Source organism: Osmerus mordax, chromosome 22 (genome assembly GCF_038355195.1).
Source record: "Osmerus mordax isolate fOsmMor3 chromosome 22, fOsmMor3.pri, whole genome shotgun sequence".
Lineage (NCBI taxonomy): Eukaryota > Metazoa > Chordata > Actinopteri > Osmeriformes > Osmeridae > Osmerus > Osmerus mordax.
In genome coordinates, this window is record NC_090071.1 from 2,040,916 (window position 1) to 2,063,071 (window position 22,156).

Consider the following 22,156-nt stretch of genomic DNA (forward strand, 5'->3'; position numbering starts at 1 on the left):
TAATGATAAATTATGGAACATTTCCTGAAGATAAAGCATCGTCCAGGCTCTTGTTTGGACTGGGGGTGGGGGGCGGGTTGGGGGGGTCGTATTCCCCGAGCTGGGGGGGGGTACAGAGGGCGGAGGTTGGGTGCGGAGGGGGTAGATGTGGGGGTGTTCATTGGCCTTTCGCCATCAAATACTTTTACATCCTAGAGGACGAGAGAAGAGAGAGAGAGCATAACAATAAACAGTACCTGTGGAGGGGTAGATAAGCTGCGGGCCAGCAGATCTCCTTTGAACCAAAGACACAGGGATGGGTTCGAGGAGCCACTCCATCCTTTGAGTTCAATAAAAAAAATGAGCGACAAGGACAGATGAAACAGGACGAGGCTCAGGCTGTCAGGTAAACACGATGTTCAGGCACAAACACATCTGCTACACAGACGCCGAGCGTCTTCAGAAAGGGATCTGAGGTACTGTCTCCTGCTGTGTTCTCACACAACTCTGCTTCTGTGCGCTCAGAAGGGAGAGAGAAGCAGAGAGAGAGCACACAAACATGACCCCCAACACCTGCCAAACTCTCCAAAACGAGGCTCTGACCACCAAAACGTCCAGTCACCAGCTGTTAATTACGCTCACTAGATTTTTCCGTGCTTTTATACAAACAAAACTGGCAAAATTTGCAGAAATAATAGTATTTCATGGTTCGGTCAAGTCAGTTTGATTTCCCGTGAGTCATGAAGCCACTCCGTTACTCAGGCCAAGCTGGCTCAACACTCGCTGTGTTAGGAGACAGTTTTAGTACCACCTAGTGACCAAAAAAGAAAAATAGAAAATTAGAAAATTGACCTAAGATCAGGACCATCTATTATCTCAGGGAATTAAAATGAGCCACGCTGTTAGACTCATACTGGTTTTTGATCAGGTGGCCTGTTACTTCACCTCTGCTTGACCTTTGACATCTGAATGAAACAAACTAGAATTCAATAAATTATTAGTAATTTGTGGTTTTGGTACAGGAGGAAATTGCAAGAAAAATAGGGTGCATCCTTACTCTCAGTAGAAGTCTAACTGCAGTTTGCAGTGTCCTTTCAACACAGCACCGACCAACTGTCATTTACCCTCTTCAAGTCCAAACCCTGACCAGATCCTTAACACACAAGCTGGGAACATATCACTTCTATCACTTGTATATTGAAGTCTGTCAGGCCATGGTCTGCCTGTGTGGTCAAATACAAACTTCTCCACCCATATCGTTCAATTTTCACTGCCTCGCTCAGTCGCTTTGGGTCAAGGCTGGCAAAGCTCTCTGGTATTTCCAATGTGCAGCTTCATAAAAAAAGAAATCTAAGGGCAAAAAAAAATTCTGAGGTCTGTGGCTGTTTATCTTTTGTTGGGCACGTAGAACATTGTTTATATCATTGTCTCACAAAGTGTAACCGATCAGGACCTGAGTTATTTACACAGTGACAAAGTAACGTTCCTAACATCAACATCTACTAGACAGGATGAGTAGCCAGCTCTTTTTTATTTTTGTTCGACTAAAACAACCCCAATGGCGAGTGGATTTGCAACACCTAGCAGGTAGGTTACACAGTGACTCACGTGTTCCTCACACTCATCCCTGCAGGCAGAGAGAATAATAGACTGTTCCATTCTTTTATGCTGTCAGGAGCATTTTAATTTCCTTCCCTCCCTGAGGACGACAAAAGGATACTGGAGCTGGAGAGGAACCAGGCTGATCTCTTATTATTGCCAGGGCCACAAGTGACGGTGGAGTGAGATTGCACGTTTAACTCCTTGGCTTCATTACGGGCAACATTAAGCCAAGAAGAGCAGGGCCCGTTTCCAAAGAGCGGGTGTGTAATGAGAGATCACAGACAAGGTTTTATCATACGCAATAAAACATGAGAGCTGTGTGTTTGTTAATAAGATCCCCTGAGAAGCCGCGAGGGAGAAGGAGACAAGTTTCTCAGATCAAAGAACCGTCTGCTTGAGAGAGAGAGAGAGAGAGAGAGAGAGAGAGAGAGAGAGAGAGAGAGAGAGAGAGAGAGAGAGAGAGAGAGAGAGAGAGAGAGAGAGAGAGAGAGAGAGAGAGAGAGAGAGAGAGAGAGAGAGAGAGAGAGAGAGAAAGGCGAGACAGGGGGAGAGACAGGGGGAGAGACAGGGGGAGAGAGAGAGAGGGGGGGTGAGAGAGAGAAGGTGAGAGATAGAGAGGAGAGAGGGAGTGAGAGGAAGAGAAACAGAGGTGAAAGGGAAGACGATACAAAGAGGAGAAGAAGGACAGAGGATCCTCTCTGTAACTAACGGAGAAAATGAGAAGAGACAATGACAAAGGAGAAAGGGCGAATCTGAGATTTGGAGGAATGATAGAGTTGGCTGGAGAAAGACACATGCTCCTTTTCTATCCTACCCTTACCTTCTGTGTTTCCTCAGGTTTTATTCCGTGCACACACTCCATCTATCATTTAGCAAGCAGCTGACCAGTGATCATCTCAGGGCCTTGGCTGAAATACCCATCTATATGTTTCGGTTATCTTCCTCTCAGTCCATCCTCCGTAAACGGGTCAGGCATCAGGATCCGCCTCTCCTCCACCTGAGATCAGCCCCTAGGGGAGCCGTATACTTATTGGCCTTGTTTCACGCTGGCCAATGAGGGAAGACCCTGGTGCACATAGTGCCACCACAGATGGAGAATCTGATTTGATTGTGCTAGAGGGAAATAGGGAAAAGGGCGGGCGGGGGGGATTAATATTGAGACCATTCGAATTCATTTAATCTTATTTGTGGTTGTCTGGGATCTGATTTGTGAGAACATTGAACCAGGAAAACCCATGTATTATTCCTTTTCTCTATGCCCCTGAGTACGGCTGGAATAAATATATTTTGTGAAAAACATTTCCATACAGGCTCATTCCAAACAGTGATAACATTCACTGACTGATTGCATGCGCACCTTACTTTCATCGAAAGGGTATTCCTTGAATACGGACATTTGGAAGTGTTCTTTTGAATAAAGCATAGACGAATATATTATATTTAAAGGATCTTGACAACATCCCTCTCTATGTGACCTATGCCAATGTTGATGATTGGCACTGCAAGCAATTGGTGGATCCTTCTTCCATTTTATTTTTTCTCTTTCCAACCAATCAATACGCTCCCAGAAGTACTATATGCATTGACAGCTGCTGTTCTGTGGTGATGAAGAGGTTTCCCTGGCAACCCAAATTGTCTTCAATCACAAGACAGAGATGGAAGTCCTTGTATTGTTGGCGTCTCACCAGTGCTGGTTGGTGTTCAGCACTGGAGAAAGAACGAGAATACCATCTAACCATAAGTTTGAAATTTATGGAGATATTAAGTCCTCATTGGTGACACGTCAGTGACCATCAAGGTAAATCCAGGTAAAGTCCAGCAAGGTGTTGCATGACTTTAAATATTTCACCCTAGTTACAGGGTAAGGAAATAAACATTAAAAATGATTTGGACATTTGAAAGGATATGGACAAAACATAGCACTTTCTGCTTCAATAAAGCGCTAGCATAAACAGCCTATTTAAACAATAGCATAACAGCCTATCTAAACGATAGAAAACAATGAATCATATCACGGCTCTTGACGGACACTTGAAGCCCAGTAACAAACAGATAGGCCTTAGCCTGCTTCCCCATGTAAACTAAACTCCCTTATTTCCTGCTCCTGCTGCCCTTAATAAAGCAGTATTAATGACGTGCCAAAAGAACTGGCCACTAGCGCCCAGCTCGCCTCATCAACACGAGCCCAGGGAGGCCGTTCCCAATAAATAGTGCGGTAAACACACAATTAGAGGCGCACATATCGCCTCCCTTTATTACATCTCGCCAATTAACAGTCAGGGGCAACCTACTCGTTTGTATCACTCTCCGCCTGTAATCAGCAATTTAGTAATCGCTGATACGCAGAGGACTCCAAGTAATAACTGCAAGAAAGGAGAGTGGGAAGGGGGGCGTCCTGCCGGGGGGAAACGGACCTTTCTTTGCCCTCATTCCAGTTGTCGGAGCTCTCTTCTTCAATCCCGCCAGTATCTGGAAACTCCTCTCGTTATATATATTTCGATAATCTGTCAAATTTAGATGACCGATTTGCTGTAGGCCTACCTTTTAGTGTGCTCTGATGGGACGAGTTTGATAAATATCATTAAGACCACTGTGCTTTAGAAAAATATACACTCTGTGTCCGTCATAAAATAAGATGATGAGAAAATCGACAAGGTAACTTCATACACAGAAATGATTTCTGAACCACATGCCGTATACCTCACTAGCCTATGGACTGCGCGTGCTTGTACGTCAAATTGTGTGGGACTGCCATCTGGTGTCTAGTGTACAGCCTAATCTGTGGATGAAAAATATTTCACACAGTTTATACAACTGAAGGCAGGCTGGCATTAACTGTAATGATTTTTTTCTGAAGGGAGCAATAAGTATGATAGGTTGTGTCCGTTGTTTGAAGCAGAGAGAAAGAGAAATATTTTGAGAGTTAGGGAGTGATGTCTGTGCCAACAAAGTTGACAATATCAACCTGTCAACCTATATGCCTGGGGTCTGCTTTCAAATACTGTACTTGCCAAATTCAAAATAAAATAACATTACGGTCTATATTTAATTTTTTTATGATTAGAAAGGATTCTGTTAGTAAATATTTAATGATATGGGGTTAAACGTCTTTTGTCTTATTTTGAAAGCATGTTTCCGTATGAAGATAGTCTAGTGTAATTCGGAGATTGGCCGCTAGAGGAACCGGCTAGTTGACAGTCCTGTGTTGATCACGTGATTTGTGTGACAGGGAGCAGCATGGCTGACATGCATGTGCAACCTCAAAACAAACTCCAGCATTTCTTCAGTTAGCTGAATATTCAATACACCGATATCGTGCGAGAGGCCGGGCCACCCGGCGCCCGATTACACCGCAAGATGGACGATGAGAATAAGCTTCAATTTCCGTCCCTACCTGCGTCTAAGGAGGATTTACTTGTACGTGCTTAGTTAGCATGCTAGAAAGCTAGCTAGCTAAGTAGCTAAAGATTTGGAAGATGGATGTTGTAATCAAGTACGCTAATGTTAACTGGCACTAGCTAAGCAACATAATGTTCCCTTGTGTGATACTGTACCTATCTTGCCAACTACTATCTCTTTATAGTTGTTCCATGTTTTTTCTGCAATATTATTTTAGTTATAAGGTTGCCTAGCTAATCGTAGTAAGTGGTACAGATCTGTGTCGCTGTTCATATTGCTAGCCAATGTCTTAGCTTGCCAGTAGCTATCCAAACTGGTCAATACATGGTATTTATTCCCCCTTGTCATTAATCAGTCAGTCCCGATCCAGCTTGTACAGTTGCCAAGATCTTACCGCTTGGCACGTCAGCAAGGTTGAATAGCCAAGCAGTGCAGAAAACTTCTACGCTAACCAACTTGGTTTCTATGTCCACAGGATTGGGCGTATCCGATGAGACGTGAAATGCAGGTACATGGTGCTAGCGTCTGATGTTGCAAAGTTGGTTTCTAGAGTTAACATAGTTCAGTCTTATGGCTTGAGTAATTCACGTTTTTATTAAATGTCTCTTCATTGAACATATTAATGCTTATAACCGATGTATTCATAGCGTGATGCAATTCTAGCACTTGACATACCTAAACCGACAAAGGAGAATAATGTATGATGTACAGTAATGGTTTATTGACTTCCACACTTCATAGGAAATCTTACCAAGCCTGTTTTTAGGTCCTTATTCTGCTGCCATGAAGAGCAAGGTAATTCGACCCAGACTGTTTTTGTGTTAGTTTGAGTCACATAAGACATTAGGTAGGTGTAAATTGTAACAATGTACCTGACAGTCAACACTCTTTCCTTCTGTAGTTGTCCACTCTTGAACGACAGGGCATAACTCACATAGTGTGTGTCCGTCAAGATATTGAGGCCAATTTTATTAAGCCCAACTTCCAGCATACCTTTAGGTAAGAGACAGACCAAGAATATATAGCAAATATATTATGTACTTAAGTAATATTAATTAATGCTGCTCTTAACAGTTTCATGTTTTTTTTAATTTTTATTAGATACCTCGTCTTAGATATTGCAGACAATCCTGTGGAAAACATTATAAGATTTTTCCCTATGGTGAGTTACGTTTTTATATATTCTGCAGTGACGCACACACAGTGATCTCTCCTTCAAATACCATGGTTAATATTGATGTATTTCCTATTTCAACAGACTAAAGATTTTATTGATGGCTGTTTAGCTTCTGGAGGTAACATGTCTATCTTCCCTCTTCTCCTTGAAGATAAGATGTCTATTTGAGTTGGATGTGAACTATTGAAAATGAATGTTGTTGTTGGAAAATATATTTCATTAGATTTGATCCCTGTCTTTTACACTTAGGAAAGGTACTTGTTCATGGAAATGCAGGGATATCAAGAAGGTTTGTCACATCCCACACTGCATACAATATTTAAACTGATACATTTTCAAACTATAACTGCTTTTCAAACTGGGTATATTATTTTTTAAATGTCCTTTCAGTGCTGCCTTAGTCATTGCCTACCTTATGGAGACTTTCGGGGTCAAATACAGGTGAGACCTGAAGTTAAGTTACATTGGTTCGGTGGTCCATCAATTTTTTATTTGACAATGTAATTACAGTGAGTTTAAAACATCTGCGCTTCAATCAAACATCACTTACAGTCTTGATGTTTGAATACTGGTGTAAACTAGCTACCTAGCTTAGACTTACTGGTGTAAACTAGCTACCTAGCTTAGACTTACTGGTGTAAACTAGCTACCTAGCTTAGACTTACTGGTGTAAACTAGCTACCTAGCTTAGACTTACTGGTGTAAACTAGCTACCTAGCTTAGACTTACTGGTGTAAACTAGCTACCTAGCTTAGACTTAACGAGACATAAACCCAATGATCAACTGCGTAGGGTTGTATACATCTCCAGATTTCAAATGCAAGCCTTTTCAACCTTTCTTCATCTCAGATAATATAAATATGATCCATGTTTACACCTCTTCTCTTGTCTCTTCTCCCACAGAGATGCTTTCAGCCACGTTCAGGAGAGGAGATTTTGCATCAATCCTAACGTTGGGTTTGTGCATCAGTTACAGGTAGGCTACTGAGAAAGACCCATACTTCAACCGCCTCTGGCTTGGGATGATTATGAAGATTACAGCTTAGAAAAGAACCCCACAGGGCTTGGTGTTTGTTTAATGGCCAACTTATTTACCCTTCTCAATGAGCAAACCTCTGGATCTCAGTCATGTGAAATTAATATAGTCTTTGTTACATTTCTGTAGTATTCATTTCAGTGGCTTGTGTTTCCAGGAATATGAAGCGATCTACCTGGCTAAGCTGACCATCAAGATGATGTCACCAATACAGCGCGGCAGGTCTTTTCCCCTGCAGGCTGGTATGCCAGGTAAGGGCTCTGTCTGGCCAAATAGTGTCCTAGGGCCAAATACTGTCCTACCTGACGTCACAATGCCGTTCCGATGCAAGGACGCGTCCGTCGCTATGCCAACCTTAAATTCCTGAGATATCTACGTGTGCTAGCAGGAAACTGTCATGGTTGCTATACTGGTTACTAGGTAGGAAGTTTTGTATTTAGGCTTATTTAAACCAGTTTATTCTACTATACGATTTAAAGTTTTCACTCCTTCGATAGCTAGTGCTAGCTAGTTGTTTTCGTATAAAAAATTACTTACTTAGCATCAATTTTAACAGACCGGAAAGGCAACACGTATGCAATGATGCACTCATGACAGTTTCCTGCTAGCACACATAGATATCTCAGGAATTTAAGGTCGGCATAGCGACGGACGCGTACTTGCTTCGGAACGGCATTGTGACGTCAGGTAGGACACTATTTGGCCCTAGGACACTATTTGGCCTGGCTCCATTCAGGTTTATGACTGAAAGATTTCTGGGCAAAACTGAAGTGTATCCACATAGGAGTTCCAATGCAGGCACAATACAATATGGATTGCTGTGCACTTAAAGTATTGGTGGTTTTTTGGAGCTTTCCGCTGTGTCGTATCTTTATTTCTTTTTTTCTTTGACAGGGAGCAGGAAGAGAACACTAGAGGAGGATGAGGACTTTGGAGTTATGCAGGTCACTGCTGCACACAATGGATAAGCTTTCCAGACAGACTAGCTGTGTGGCGCAGTGCACTCATTTTTTTTTTTTTTACATTTGGGATTCCAAAAAATGTAAATATTTGAACTTTTCTAGTGGGCTGGGTAGCGGGGGGGGGGGGGGGGGGGGGGGGATTGGGATCTCAAGACACCAGAACTGAAGGGGGTTGGAGAAGGTACATTTGATAGGTGCTTTTGTGTATAACGTTCTTTTTTTTGTGTCTTTTTTTTTTTTTTTTTTGAGCTGTATGCACTGAAGTTTTTTGCAGTTTTATAATATTTAAAGCATTTACGCATTAAGCATTAAAGCATTTACAGCGGGACAGTATTGCAATGATGCACTTTTGATACTTGAATTACTACTACTTTTTGCCAGAAGGGGGCAGTAGGTGTAAGGGAAAGTACAGGAAGTCACTGCCCTATGATGTTGTGACCCGAAGAGGTCAAAGCCTTAGCTAGGAGATGGGAGTGTTTAACATAGTTCAGGCTCCCACTGGGATAGTATTATATCAATGATGGGGGAAAAACAGATTGCCACACAGCCCCATTGCTCAATAAAAGAGATGGCTCATTGAAATGTGCTTTTAAGGTTGTTTTCTTTTGACCGTTCAAGTCTGTCTCTGATTTATTTCTGACAAACTGAATAGTAGCATAGGGGTTTAGCTATATAGTTTGGCATATATAGCTATAGCTATGTAGTTATATAGAACTTACCCACTTTCATTTTTATACACATTGTCCAAACCCCATTAATCAATGAGTCTTTAAACACCAAGTTGGATTGAACATGTACAACTTTATTTGTTTTAACCATTCTGTTTTTTGTTCCTCTTAATAAGAAAATACAAATGTCCCCAAATTTCCAAGAATAGTGACCAATAATCAAAGCTAAATAAATAAGCATTATTTTATGAATGTATTATCTGCCTCGAGCCCAACATTTACATGGTTATTCTTCTGACCAAAATGCCAAAAATGAAATAATGAAAAATCTCAATAAAGATGCTATAGCCATTCTTTTAGATATTAAATGGTAACATAATAAATTAGCCTAGACCAATAAATACAGCATTGTCCAGCGTTGCCAAAGTAACCCTCCTACATAGTGTCCTTACCAGCCTCTGGATCAGTCTTGAGGAATTCAAAACATTATTTCCCAATAAAGAGAAACCTTCCCCTAAATAAATACATATATAGAATATTAAGAACAAAATTCTGATTCTGAATTAAGTCTCACTTATGCAAATAAACAAAAACCTTTAGGATGAATAAAAAAAAAAATAGATTTCTCCCATGCATTCCTTAGAATGTGCTTCTCGACACCTCAAGCAACAATTGCATGTGATTGCACACTCCGTAGTCCTAATGTTCTGGACAACATCGACACCTGTTCCTGTTGCTAGACATTGCCGTGGTGGAAGATCTCCCAGGTGAGGTAGCATTGGTCCCAGAGGGAGAAGACGGCATCGCTGAGCGGACCCCGGGGGTCTTGGGGTCGAATCCCACAGGGGGGACTGGGTCTGGACCTCATTCATGGAACCGACGCTGCATGTAGGTCTCATTCGAGGCAGAGTAGCCAAACTTTTGGTAAAAAGCTACATTGTTGGGGGCACATTCCAGTGTTATTTTGTAACATTCCAACTTCTTGCTGAGAAGAGTCAGAGTTGACACCAAGCTACAGTTTGGTCAGAGAGAGAAGGAAACAGATATGAAGTTAAAACCCCAAAATTACAATACTTGTTGTATGCTTTAGTTTTATGCTTTATTAACTCCTCTTTAGATTCTGGCTTTGTGTGTAAAGCTGCAGCACATTAGGACCACTCACAGTTTCCCCAGCTGTTTTCCCCTGCAGACGTCACTCACAACCACCTCTTCCACCCTTCCTCTCTGTGAAACACAGTTACAAACGTCAAACATTCTCAGAGGAATTCAAGGATTTAGCATTTGCATACGATAATCCCAATCACATTTAGTCATTTAGCAGACGCTCTTATCCAGAGCCAATCAGTATGACATTATTACTATCCTATCATATTATTACATGCACTATTTATTCAAGATTTGCCTTGTATAAATGTCATGTCTTCCCAGGGTAGATAGCAGTCAGATGTTTATGTTCTTTAGGGCCACACATGGCCATAAAGTCTAAGTCAAGATACATTTATGGCCTACTGGTACTGCTTCATTTTCACAGTTTGATTCCAGACATATATCTCAGGACAACGGCTGTTAACCCGGATGGGATATACAAGCCTGCCTCGGGTTGACTGTAGCTTTACTCTGATGGGCTCCTGTGGAAAGACTTTGCAACAGGCTGCCTTGGTGTCTTGAGTGTGTTAATTATTCGTCTATGGTGTTTCTCACTCCCTGTTTCAGTCACTCCCCTCCGGCAGAAGGCTGCGGTCTATCAGGACCAATACCTCACGCCACAAAAACAGTTTCTTCCCTTCCGCTGTTGGCCTCTTCAACAAGGCCAAGGGACCACACTGACTCAAATGACTTATTGCTTAAAACACACTGCTTTTGCACTGCACCACAACATGGTATCTTGTACATTTGTATTTTTTGTAATATTTGTATTTTTGTATTTTTATATTGTAATTTACGGCAACTTATATTTATCCCACTTAGTACTGCTAGTTTATGTACCCTTAGTATAGTTAGTCCACATATTTAAATTTTAGGTATATGTTTATTGTATGCACCTTCCTGCCAAAGCAAATTCCTTGTCTGTGCAAACTTTCATGGCGAATAAATCCCTTTCTGATTCCCTTTCTGATTCTGTCAGCTGATTAATAACATAGAAATCTAGAACATAGACTGGTCACAACGTTACTGGAGTCTGTGTGACTCAGGTATAGTTGATTTCTGTTGTTCTACAGTTCTTACTTTGGCACACGAATGGATGAATTTGTGCTCAGTGATTAACGTAGCCGTGGCGACAATCTGCCGCAGACTGGTGTCCTCCACCACGACGACATAGTAGTCCCCAGTTTTCTTCATGTGCTCAAAGTTCTCTAAAAGACAAAATACACAGAATGCGTTGGTGCGTAATCAAGTTATTCAGGCCTATTAAACCAGATATTTAGCGAATAACGGTTACTTTCTGCAGTCTTTGAAAAAGTAATATACTGTATATAGTATCACATAATGCAATAACGACCATATAATATAATCCCAAATAGCATTAACCCTTGTGTTATCTTCGGGTCGTTCTGACCCATCAGTCATTGTGACCCACCGTCGTATTGCGACAACTTTACCGCATACAAAAACAAAGTGAAGCATTTTCTTTTAACCGTTGGGCTGTCTCAGACCCCCCACATTGCGAAGATTAAAAGAAAATTATTTTCATTTGTTTTTGTATTGAGTAAAATTGGGTAAACACAACAATGGTTCGTTATGAACCTTTGGGTCATGTGACCCGAAGGCAGCACGAGGGTTAAGCACGACTAGCTTCCGTTGCCTTGAGAGGACAGAAGTAGGGCCAGGACTTACTGATAAACTGCTCTGGTGTAACATCTCCCACCTGGGTGAGCTGGGACAGAACCTTACAGAATCCTACAGAATGTAACAAACACACGGTCGACCATCAGTGGAGGAATGATGGCCAGCCCAGGCTCAAGGTGACACAGCACATTCAGACAAATTCCCTTCAGGTAATTATGACAGAATGATGATAATAGAAATCCTTGTAAAAGCCATGATCTGCCAGTGCCGATGGGTTGGCTAAGGGGAACAATGGTGTAGATATGCAGCAGATTTATTTCAACAAAGTATCTCTCTGGGTAGACAGAGAGTATAGCATTCAAATGTGGTCCTTCTACAAGGGGCATGCGAGTCAGCTTACCTTTGTTGATGTCGGCTGTGCAGAGGGGCCGGAGATGCAGACTCTCCCCAGGCTGGGAGGGGGAGATGGGGGGGGAGAAGGACACCGTGTTGCTGCTCCAGTCCAGTTCCTGGAGCAAGGACGGCTCAAAGAGAGGCTTCTCATCCAGCAGCATCTCTCACACTCTGTAGATCACACACACACACACATACACACACAAGCAAGATATCTTTACACTGGCTCATATACACGCCCCGTTCTAACTCCACACAGAGCACAATCAAACAAACACATGCCACCGACACAGATATTAAGAAGTGCATTGGACTTTGACCCTACAAATATGCTCTTTGTGTCTCTTACATTTTACATTACCTACCTTCCAAAGTAACATACAAATAGTGCATAGAAAGTATAGAAGGTTAAGGATACAGGGTTCTAACTCCATTTCGGTGATCAGACCAAAAAGTTATGGAATCTGGTCCAATGTTTGCTTTTTGTTTAGAGCGAGGAGTTGACACAGTCACTTGTGTTCAGGACAGATCAACGTTGAACTTCCTCCTGTTTAGGACATGTAACCGGAGACGGACCAAGCCCACAATTGACACCTGTACAGCAGGTTCTCACCTAGATCTCTCCCTATTTTACGAGATTAAATATAAAGAACTGGCAACCACTAACCTAGAGTGTGTTGCTTGTACTGACACGTTTCCATGCATGGGCCACTACACATATCCCACAATTCCCTATAAATGTTTTCCAGCTCGCTGTCAACACTATTGTACAGTTTACGCAAGCGAATGCACTACTACTACCATTTGCTAATAGTATTAATCCTCTCCTATTTTCGTTACGACATACAGCTAGCTCGATAGCTCATTTCAGCAACCATGTAAACTTGTTGAAGACTGCTAACGTTAGCTAGCTAAAAACAGCACGGAATAAATAATAAGTCGCTTCCAAGTCTAGGTAGGTACATAGTTACTGTAGTGGTCATACCTACTGTAGTCGATATGTGTTAGCTAGCCTATTCGCTACAGTAAATATCAGTAAAGAAAGTTAGGGTTATCGTTTCTAATGTTGGCTCTAACTAGTCTAGTTATACAACCAAAACTCGCAACAGACACATTGCTAGCTGTCCAGACACCCTGCATTGTACGAATTTAGCTCATTTTTGCTAGCTGGCAAGCATTGTACTTACGGTGACATCAATAAAAGGACACGTGAACGATATGCCTCCGAATCAAATGAATGAGCTCTTGAGTTTCTCACTAGTTTTACATCGTTGATCGTAACAGCATAAATGTTCCTCCTCTCCTTCTCTCTGACAGCACTCCAGTATGACGTGGCAGAAGGGCTGGGGTGAGAAGGCGCGGTTCATTGACGTCGGCAAATCCAAAGTCTCCAATGTTAGTGGGAACTATGGTAACTTACTGTATAATTAAAGCAATTGTCATTTACACAGTAAGAATATAAGAATTAAATAAGAACCTGTGGTCAGATTACGTTGGTGGTTGGTTGTTAAGAATTCATACATACATATGATTCAGGACGAACTAAAGGCATGAACAATTGGAAGAGTTTGTGGTTCTGGATGATGTGTTCACTAATGGTCTGGTCTGGCTAGAGAATTTAACTTTGCCAGTGTTTACATCCTAACCCAATAGACAACCATCTGGAGTTCATTATACTGTACTGCTTATGTTTTTTTCAGCAAACTTTTCTTGAGCACAGAGAGGAGAGGGAGACTCCCTAAATGACTGACCACTGAAGAATGAGAAAATAAAATAAACAAAAAGTTAAAGAAACTGAGAGGGAACACTTAATTCCCACAATCAGGGATACTTTTCAAAAATCTTTTATCAACCTTTCAAAACTTTTTTTTCAAATCTTTTTCCCAAAAGGGTTTTCTACCTTTTGATACTTTTCTTTCGAAACTTGTTTTGGAAAATAATCTTTCAACTTTTCAAAACTGTTTTTAGAAACTTTTTTGCCAAGAGAAGACATGCCTCTGCAGTTTCTCTCCATTAACAAATACCTTCTTTCACTGCTTGGCCTGGGGCCCTAACAGGGAATCTGACCAAAATGGCGTAGCTGCCTAACTGTAGTTCAGACAATTTCCTGTACATTTAAGAGCAAGTGCACTGACTCTAAAGTGTAATCCTGTAGTTTTTTTTTGTAAAACAATAAGCAGAATGTTAAACAGGTATGTCTTTATCATCCTGAGTCTTAATTTACAGAGAGCGGGTTACAGCTACCACCTGCTGGCCAAGTATGTAAAAATCCTCTACATGCCATGGTGGACCCTAGTCTATATCCTCCGTGTGTGTGTGTGTGTGTGTGTGTGTGTGTGTGTGTGTGTGTGTGTGTGTGTGTGTGTGTGTGTGTGTGTGTGTGTGTGTGTGTGTGTGAGAGAGAGAGAGAGAGAGAGATAAGAAAGACTGGTGCTAATAAACGACAGTACATCTGCTCCTATAGGACGCAGAAACAACTTCCTGAGCCAGCTAAATCTTTGTAGACCTTTCCAACCTACACCTGGAACTGTCAAGGGACTAGCCTCTCTCAAGGCATCCAAATCAAATTATTTCCTAACAAATCACCGCAGCAACAAAGTGGAAGCACTTCAATCTAAAGGGTTCACTTTGTGAACTGTGTCACCAGTGAGCATGCCTGCTCTGCTCTGTAAGACTAGCTGGGTAGGCACCAACATTACTGGAATTTCTCTTTTCTGCTATTGATTTTTTTTTTTTTAAAGAGGGAGTTGGTGGGAGGAGGCTTTGAACGTTTACATGAATAAAAAGGACATACAAGCCGTTTCTAACGATTTTGCCCTCCGTGCATTAGAGGTCAGGGGAAGGCAGCAGGATATGAGCAGGGAGATAAGTCACCATGGGGGAATCAGAGATAGAAAAGCTGTCAGTCGTTCCCAGTCTGTCCAGCTTGACTGCTTGCTGCTCTGGATGCAGGCAGGGTTTCCGGTACATTTAGTCATTTAGCAGACGCTCTTATCCAGAGCAACTTACAGTAAGTACAGGGACATTCTCCCCGAGGCAAGTAGGGTGAAGTACCTTGCCCAAGGACACAACGTCATTTGGCACGGCTGGGAATCGAACCGGTAACCTTCAGATTACTAGCCCGACTCCCTTACCGCTCAGCCACCTGACTCCCGGTAGACACCATACGTTGAGGATTAGCTTTTTTTTTATGTCTCTGATACTAGTGATTCTCAAAAGGAAATATATCCCTGTTAGATGTTGAACTGCTATTGAATAGGTTCCGTGTAAGCCTGTGTGATGCTTGTTGCGCTTGCATGTTTTGGCAAACTCAAATAATCATAATAATAAAGATATTCCCATCTTCGACGACCACAACAACAGCCTATAAGCACAATATGCTTTAATGAAGCATATATAAAAGATAATGAAGTATAACAAAAAAATCCAGAAAATAAAAGCACGCAAGCAGTGTGGGCAAAACGCTACCGCAATAGTGTTGTTCCCTGACCCATCACACTGTACCAGGGTGACAGTGACCCATGGTCCAATGACAGCCATGGGTCTGGTTCTAGTTACTGTTGACGAACAGCCGCAGCAGCCTCTAATGTGTTGCCCGGCAACACGACTGAGAGGTGAGGCGGGCAGCAGCAGGGTATTGACTGGAGCTTGCGGGAAACAGGACTGGCTGTAGGCATAAATAAATATCCCCTTCAGAAAGATGATACACTAGTTCACATGACTCCAGCATGGATGGGGCTAGTGAGTGGAGATACATATCAAGGAGCAGTCTGTCTGTGTCTCCCATTAATGATGAGTCTGGGATGGGCTCGCATGAATAGGGCAACCTGCAGCTCTTTTAGCTAAAAATCAAATGAAGATATACACTTTCTATACTCCTTGGTAAAAAAAAAATTGGCGCAACAAATCTGTGCACATAAAAAAATAACCAGAATGGATGTGTGTGCGTCTCGCGCCAAGCTCGCGCCAAGCTCGCGCATGTGTCAAGTAGGGTGACCACCTGTCCCGCTTTGCGCTGTATCGCACAGCATTTTCAATATGCGACGTGCGGGGCAAGGGGTGACAATGCTGTGCGACACAACGCAAAGCGCGACAGGTGGTCACCCTAGTGTCAAGGGGCAGGATGAGTCTGAGAATTTGGAGCACGCGCGCTATGGAGGAATTCAATTGAATTCAATCATATATTGACATATCAAGGTGAAATTGCGTACGGTACTTCAGAATGATGTCATCTTGAAGGCACAAAGGTTTGAAAAACCATCAGTCAAAATTATATTTTATTTATTAACACAAAGATATTGTGACAATGTGTACATTTACATAAATACACTTCTTTCAGCCATTTTGTATTGCATTCCTTATTCAATTTGACCCTATAGAAAGACATGTGTGCTACAAATTTGTAACAATTTTCAAGTCGATTGGATCTATGGTTCATGAGGAGAAGGGTTTTGAAGGTTGTACCAAATATTGACAGTACAGCAAAATCTATCATGGCGGACCTTATGGGTTTCCTCCTACTGGAGGAACCCTAATAATAAGAATAATAAGAATACTAACAAAAACAATAGGTTTCCTCCTATAGAAGGAACCCTAATAATCCATATATTATGCTTCTTTCACTCAAACACGAGTTGCATAGGCTTGTGTCAATGAGGCCTACAGGCCATAAATGGCAAACAGAAGTTTAAAACTTGTAATCTTTTCAAGACCTTAAGCTGCTAAAAAGATGTAACACAACATTAGCTAATAATATATGTATTATTATGGAGTTATAGTCAGCTATAATGGGGCGGTCACTTTTGACCGGGAACACAAAAGTAGAGAACAAGAAACGAACACAAAACAGCGAGCAGGAAACTACCTTCACCAGACTGCATGTTCAGAACACAATGCCAGTTTGAAGTTATGGGTGTCCGCTGAATTGCATGGAGATCCTTTCTCAGAACAAAGTAAATAGCCACACCTCATATGTGTTTTTCAGTTTTTATTCATGGAGAGAGAGTGTTTAGGGAAGTTAAGTCCAGTAGGGTTATTGGAGAAATTTAACTGAGGAGGAAATCGACTTTTTACTGCTTCCAATTGTATTTTTTATGTCCTCTGAAGTTTTACACACAGTGACTGACTAACATAACATACCAACGTACACATCATAACCTTTAACAGCATGGCATCTTGTCAGTCTAACTATCACTTGATGCTGTCCAGATCACCCTGGTTGTCATGGCAGTGGCTGGAGCAGAACAGTCCACTGATAGAGATCAGAGCAGAGAGAAAGAGGGGGGGGGGGGGAGGAGAGAGAGAGAGAGAGAGAGAGGGGGAGAGAGAGAGAACATCTGAGATCAATGGAGCCAGAGACTTCCCTGCTGATTCGATTTACCTGCCCCAGTAATTCACAAGGCCACACACACACACACACCATCCCAGTCTGACCCCCTCTCACTCCCCAAACATTATGAATGACTGGAGTGTGATAAGATCTGCCACATACTGGGTTAGTGTGTGTGTTAGGTGTGTGTGTGTGTGTGTGTGCCTTTGCTCATATTCAAATGAGCACACTCTAAACCTCCCTTACTATGCAGAATAGTTATGGTCAAGTGCAGGGCTGTGCTAAAACCTTGAACGGTGACGGTGGAAACTAAAATAATCGTTCAGGTTGTACATGTTTTACAGCTTCCACTAACCCTTCCCATTTATCAGCAATCACATAAATTATGCATGCAGCACAATGTTAGTTCTACTGTTCATCAGATCGATGGCTCTATAATATTTGGCACATATGTGGGCTCCTGGGTCCCAGTGCTGCCATGATGGACTGTACCAGCTTAATAGGCATACTGGGTTTCCAGAACCATTCTGGGTGTAGCTACTTGAGACGTGCTGCACTATACTTTAGTCAATCAGGAGCTGGCACAGTGAAGACTTTACAGAACCGACAACATCAAACTTTTAAAACCAAAACGTGAAAGACTCAAGTCGTAGAATATTGTGCATTCATGAATCGGTATAGAGAAATTCCTAGGCAAAACCCCCACAAAGTTATCACTCCACATCCAGTTTCTTACAAAAGCTCTTCCGACCTTACTATGTTCGCTGTGTCCTCTCCAAGGTCTCAACTTGACGGAAGTTGTGGTAAGTTGCAGAGAATCACCAAAGACGTGCTTCATTTAAAATGTGTGGTTAATGTTCACGAACACCACTGCTAGGGCCTCGCACACACCTGTTTCCATTTGACGGGGTCTATAAAAAGGAGAAAGTCGAACCTTTCTCTAAATGGATTAGAAGGTTAAAAGTTAAAAGGAGTGACACTGTGGTGAGGGATGTGGTTTATTAAAGACTACAGTACCTGAAAAGGAAGAATATTTAACCGAAGGAGTTGCAACTCTGTGACAGAACCCTTGTTCTCTCTGTGAACCTACAGAAGCCCCAATGTCAAATTGCTTGGTTAACAATCTTGCTGAATTTTGGCTTCATAATGTGCCTGTCCCCCCTCCCCCCCCCTCCCCCCTTACTCACACACTCACACACACACACACACACACAATTATCATTGGCCAATAAAGCGGAAGTGTGCACACCAACCTTGTTGTGTAATGGTATAATGGTATAATGATAATGAATAATGTATCTTGCAATCAATTTAACAAGCACCTGTTCTGAGGCATGAACTCATGAGCAACATGACATCACTTTTTTATGTCCGCATTGGAACTACCCCCTGATATTTGATCCTGTAGGTTTTGAAGATGAACAATGCAACAATGCAATGTTTTAACTCAGGTTGACATGAAGATCGCCGGAAGCAGACGAATCTATCGGAAGACTCTCATTGATTATTCAATCAATAAATAAAGCGCTCAATGCAATCTAAAAGCATGGCCGTTTCCTCTCTAACAAGGTTAATTTGATAAACAGACAGAGGCCATTATTGTCGCCTAATTATGTCGAGCAGCAAATACGTCTAATTCCATGTAAATCAATGTATTCAAGATAAAATGTTTTCCCATTTTAGGTCGTTAATAATAAAAAATAAAATAATAGCCAACAGTATACATATGATGCTAAAGTGTGGGGTCCTTATAAAGATTAACGCAATAGGCTACTGAACAACAAAAAAGTCTGAATCAGTTGCGAGTCTTTTGAATTTCTTTAAGTGTACAGTACGCCGCACCAACCATTAGTTAAGTAAAGGATGTCTCACTCCATCACATCCAGCCTTGACAGAAGAGGAAACGGCCCAAGTCCCCAGAGGATTGTCTATAAAGAGAGCGGAACTTCACCACACGGGTAGAAGGTTTCTAGCCAGAGGACTGAATGGCTATCGCGTTCATTTCCTGCGCAAATGGAGAGATTTTAGGATTTGGCACCGACGAACATGGGAATAATGCCCTTTTAACCTAATTTTGAAAGGTAAGATTGACTCTGGATAAGTGCATTTAACTAATATAAAAGTGAAATGGGTAGTTGGATTCGAAATAGAAATTACCAGATCAAATTGAGTTTTAAGCGAAATTTGTGTTACGCTTAGTAAGACCGTTCTTGGCAACAGTTAAGTTTTCATTGCCTCAGTTGCGTTTTCGTAAATAATGTTAAGGGAGCGGCTTTTGCATAACTTCTATAGCTTTGAAAGGTTGGCCATCTGCGTCAGGGACAGATGTTCTAGCATTATGCCATGAACAAAACACTTTTCTATGAACTGCCTTTGTTCTAAGTCTCACCTTTGTTTAAACGTGTCAACGCCAGAGCTTTGGGGCATAACATGGCAAACACCTCTCCAAACATAAATCGAATGCTCTCTTTCGGTTATTCATTAATTCTGTATTTTATTAGCAAACTATGTATCAATATTGAGTGTGTGTGTTTGGAAAGTGATCCCGAAGTGAGACAATCCCAGTGATTTCTATATTTGTCCTAACCTAGGTAGTAGGGGGGTTTCCCTGGAACTTTCAGAGGTCTGACTGCAGTCCACAATAGGTGGCAAGTGGTTTTCTGACCTCACCCTAAAATGTAGTGTTAAAGCTGTTTCTGTTGATTGTTTAAACGTGTAGTTTTGGCTGCTATAACTATGGTAATAGATTCAAAACGGTATATATTGCCTGTTATATTGTTATATTTTATTGTATAGTTTATTTAAATTCTAATTCCACTTAGTATTGCTAGTTATGTACCCTTAGTATAGTTAGTCCTCATATTTAAATTTTAGATTCCGATATGTTTAATGTTTGCACCTTCCTGCCAAAGCAAATTCCTTGTCTGTGCAAACTTTCATGGCGAATAAAACCCATTCTGATTCTGATTCCGATTCTGATTCTGTCTCTGTTTTTCGACGCCGCAGGGATACGAGTTGGCTGCCATGTCGGAGAAGAAGTCCAGGAGCTCGGACGCCCGTCCAAAATGTGGCGTCCGCAGCTGGAGCGCAGACAGCCTCGTGTGGCGCGGCAAGAAGCGTTCCAGGAGTTCCCGAAACGAGGCCGGCCTTCGAGGGCTGGAGGCGGATGGGGCGGAGGAGCAGGGGGGCCGTTCGTCCTCCTGCCCCAGGCGACGCAGAGAGAGGAAGTGCAGTTGCACCGTGCCGGGCGAAGCGGACATGGATGCGACTTGCCGGAAAGCCTTGAACCGGCGCTCCCTCAGGCAGAAGTTCCAGGATGCCGTGGGCCAGTGTTTCCCTTTGCGCTCCCATCACCACCACCACCATCACCCAGCCTCCCGGACTCCCTTTTCCGTGCTCCTCTGGTCCAAACGCAAGATCCACGTCTCGGAGCTCATGCAGGACAAGTGCCCGTTCTCTCCCAAGTCCGAACTAGCTCACTGCTGGCACCTGATCAAGAAGCACGCCCCCCACTCCGGTTCCGCCATGAGCATGGAGGCTCCACACAAACCCCCCGTCCCCCCCTGCTCCTCCCCGCCTCCCACGCCCCTGTCCTGGGAGGACATATGCTCCCCAGGGCCTGGGAGTGCCTGTCTGGAGGACTGGGACCCCTCCTTCCCCCACGGGGCGGCACAGGCGGGCTGCCACACAGACTACATCCTGGTCCCCGACCTGCTCCAGATCAACAACAGCCCCTGCTACTGGGGGGTTTTGAACCGCTTCGAGGCGGAGGAGCTTCTGGAGGATCAGCCGGAGGGGACCTTCCTGCTGCGGGACTCGGCCCAGGACGAGTTCCTGTTCTCCGTCAGCTTCCGTCGCTACAGCCGCTCCCTGCACGCCCGCATCGAGCAGGACGGCAAACGCTTCAGCTTCGACGGCCGAGACCCCTGCATGTACAGAGACCCCTGTGTCACCGGTCTGCTGAAGCACTACAGCGACCCGGCAACCTGCCTCTTCTTTGAGCCTCTGCTCTCCCGGCCCCTGCCCAGGACGTTCCCCTTCTCCCTGCAGCACCTGTGCCGGGCGGTCATCTGCAGCTGCACCACCTACCGGGGCATGGACAGCCTGCCTCTGCCTATGCAGCTCAGACACTACCTCCAGCAGTACCACTACAAGTGCAGCGGAGCCTGTGCCGTGTAGACCGCTGGGTCTCTCTCTCTCTCTCTCTCTCTCTCTCGCGCTCCTGTTGAAAGAAAGACTATCTCTCCGTCTTGTGAGAGTTTGACAGGGAAGAGGTCGGCTAACGTAAAGAGAGGGTCACTGAGTCACTCCTCCATATTCTTGCCAGTTCCTGGTTCATTTTTGGGCTTTGACTCATGACTCTCTTGTCAACTTACCACCTCTTATAAACTCTGTTTTGACCGGGGGATATTTCACTGAATAACAAACAGAACTGTGGAGGAGTTTAGTATACTAGCGGCAACTATACTACATGTTAACTCAATAAAATAAACCCGGTTGAGTCAGTTACACCACACATGCCAGAAATTTTATTGATGTGCCTGTTTTGACGTGACGAGAGGGTGAGGGGAACAAGGTACATGGCAAAATGAAAAATATATAATGTTGTTACAACTGGAACAGTTGGTGTCACATGTGCGTTGAGGTGGTGTTTAGATGATTTTGAGTAATCTTTACATCCTAAATCACCATTGGCTCTTTAAACACTTTCCTACAAATGAGATGATCATGTACTCAAACAAACTTTAGGGAAACGTATTTTAATACGCTGACACACTGAAATGTACATAATTGAGTGTCTTTTCACGTGAACACGTTTCGTTG

At 42.9% G+C, this 22,156-nt stretch overlaps 3 protein-coding genes across 3 annotated transcripts; 2 read left to right on the plus strand and 1 right to left on the minus strand.

The window, feature by feature from the left end:
- The first annotated feature begins 4,819 nt into the window (after nt 1-4,819).
- Nucleotides 4,820-8,256, plus strand: styx (serine/threonine/tyrosine interacting protein). The gene is made up of 11 exons (XM_067260528.1): nt 4,820-4,998; nt 5,456-5,488; nt 5,722-5,775; nt 5,882-5,979; nt 6,082-6,142; nt 6,239-6,275; nt 6,407-6,446; nt 6,548-6,598; nt 7,061-7,133; nt 7,351-7,444; nt 8,088-8,256. The coding sequence occupies exons 1-11, from the start codon at nt 4,939-4,941 to the stop codon at nt 8,159-8,161; spliced, it is 675 nt and encodes a 224-aa protein (XP_067116629.1). The 5' UTR covers nt 4,820-4,938; the 3' UTR covers nt 8,162-8,256.
- Nucleotides 8,257-8,936: 680 nt separating this feature from the next.
- On the minus strand, nt 8,937-13,322 carry gnpnat1 (glucosamine-phosphate N-acetyltransferase 1). Its single transcript, XM_067260418.1, has 6 exons — nt 13,191-13,322; nt 12,011-12,174; nt 11,659-11,721; nt 11,050-11,177; nt 9,986-10,047; nt 8,937-9,835 (listed from the first exon to the last, which is right to left on the minus strand). Exons 2-6 carry the CDS (start codon nt 12,162-12,164, stop codon nt 9,688-9,690), a joined length of 555 nt encoding a protein of 184 aa, XP_067116519.1. The 5' UTR covers nt 12,165-12,174; nt 13,191-13,322; the 3' UTR covers nt 8,937-9,687.
- Nucleotides 13,323-19,314: 5,992 nt separating this feature from the next.
- socs4 (suppressor of cytokine signaling 4) lies at nt 19,315-21,511 on the plus strand. The gene is made up of 2 exons (XM_067260792.1): nt 19,315-19,413; nt 20,339-21,511. The coding sequence occupies exon 2, from the start codon at nt 20,357-20,359 to the stop codon at nt 21,509-21,511; it is 1,155 nt and encodes a 384-aa protein (XP_067116893.1). The 5' UTR covers nt 19,315-19,413; nt 20,339-20,356.
- The last annotated feature ends 645 nt before the right edge of the window (nt 21,512-22,156 follow it).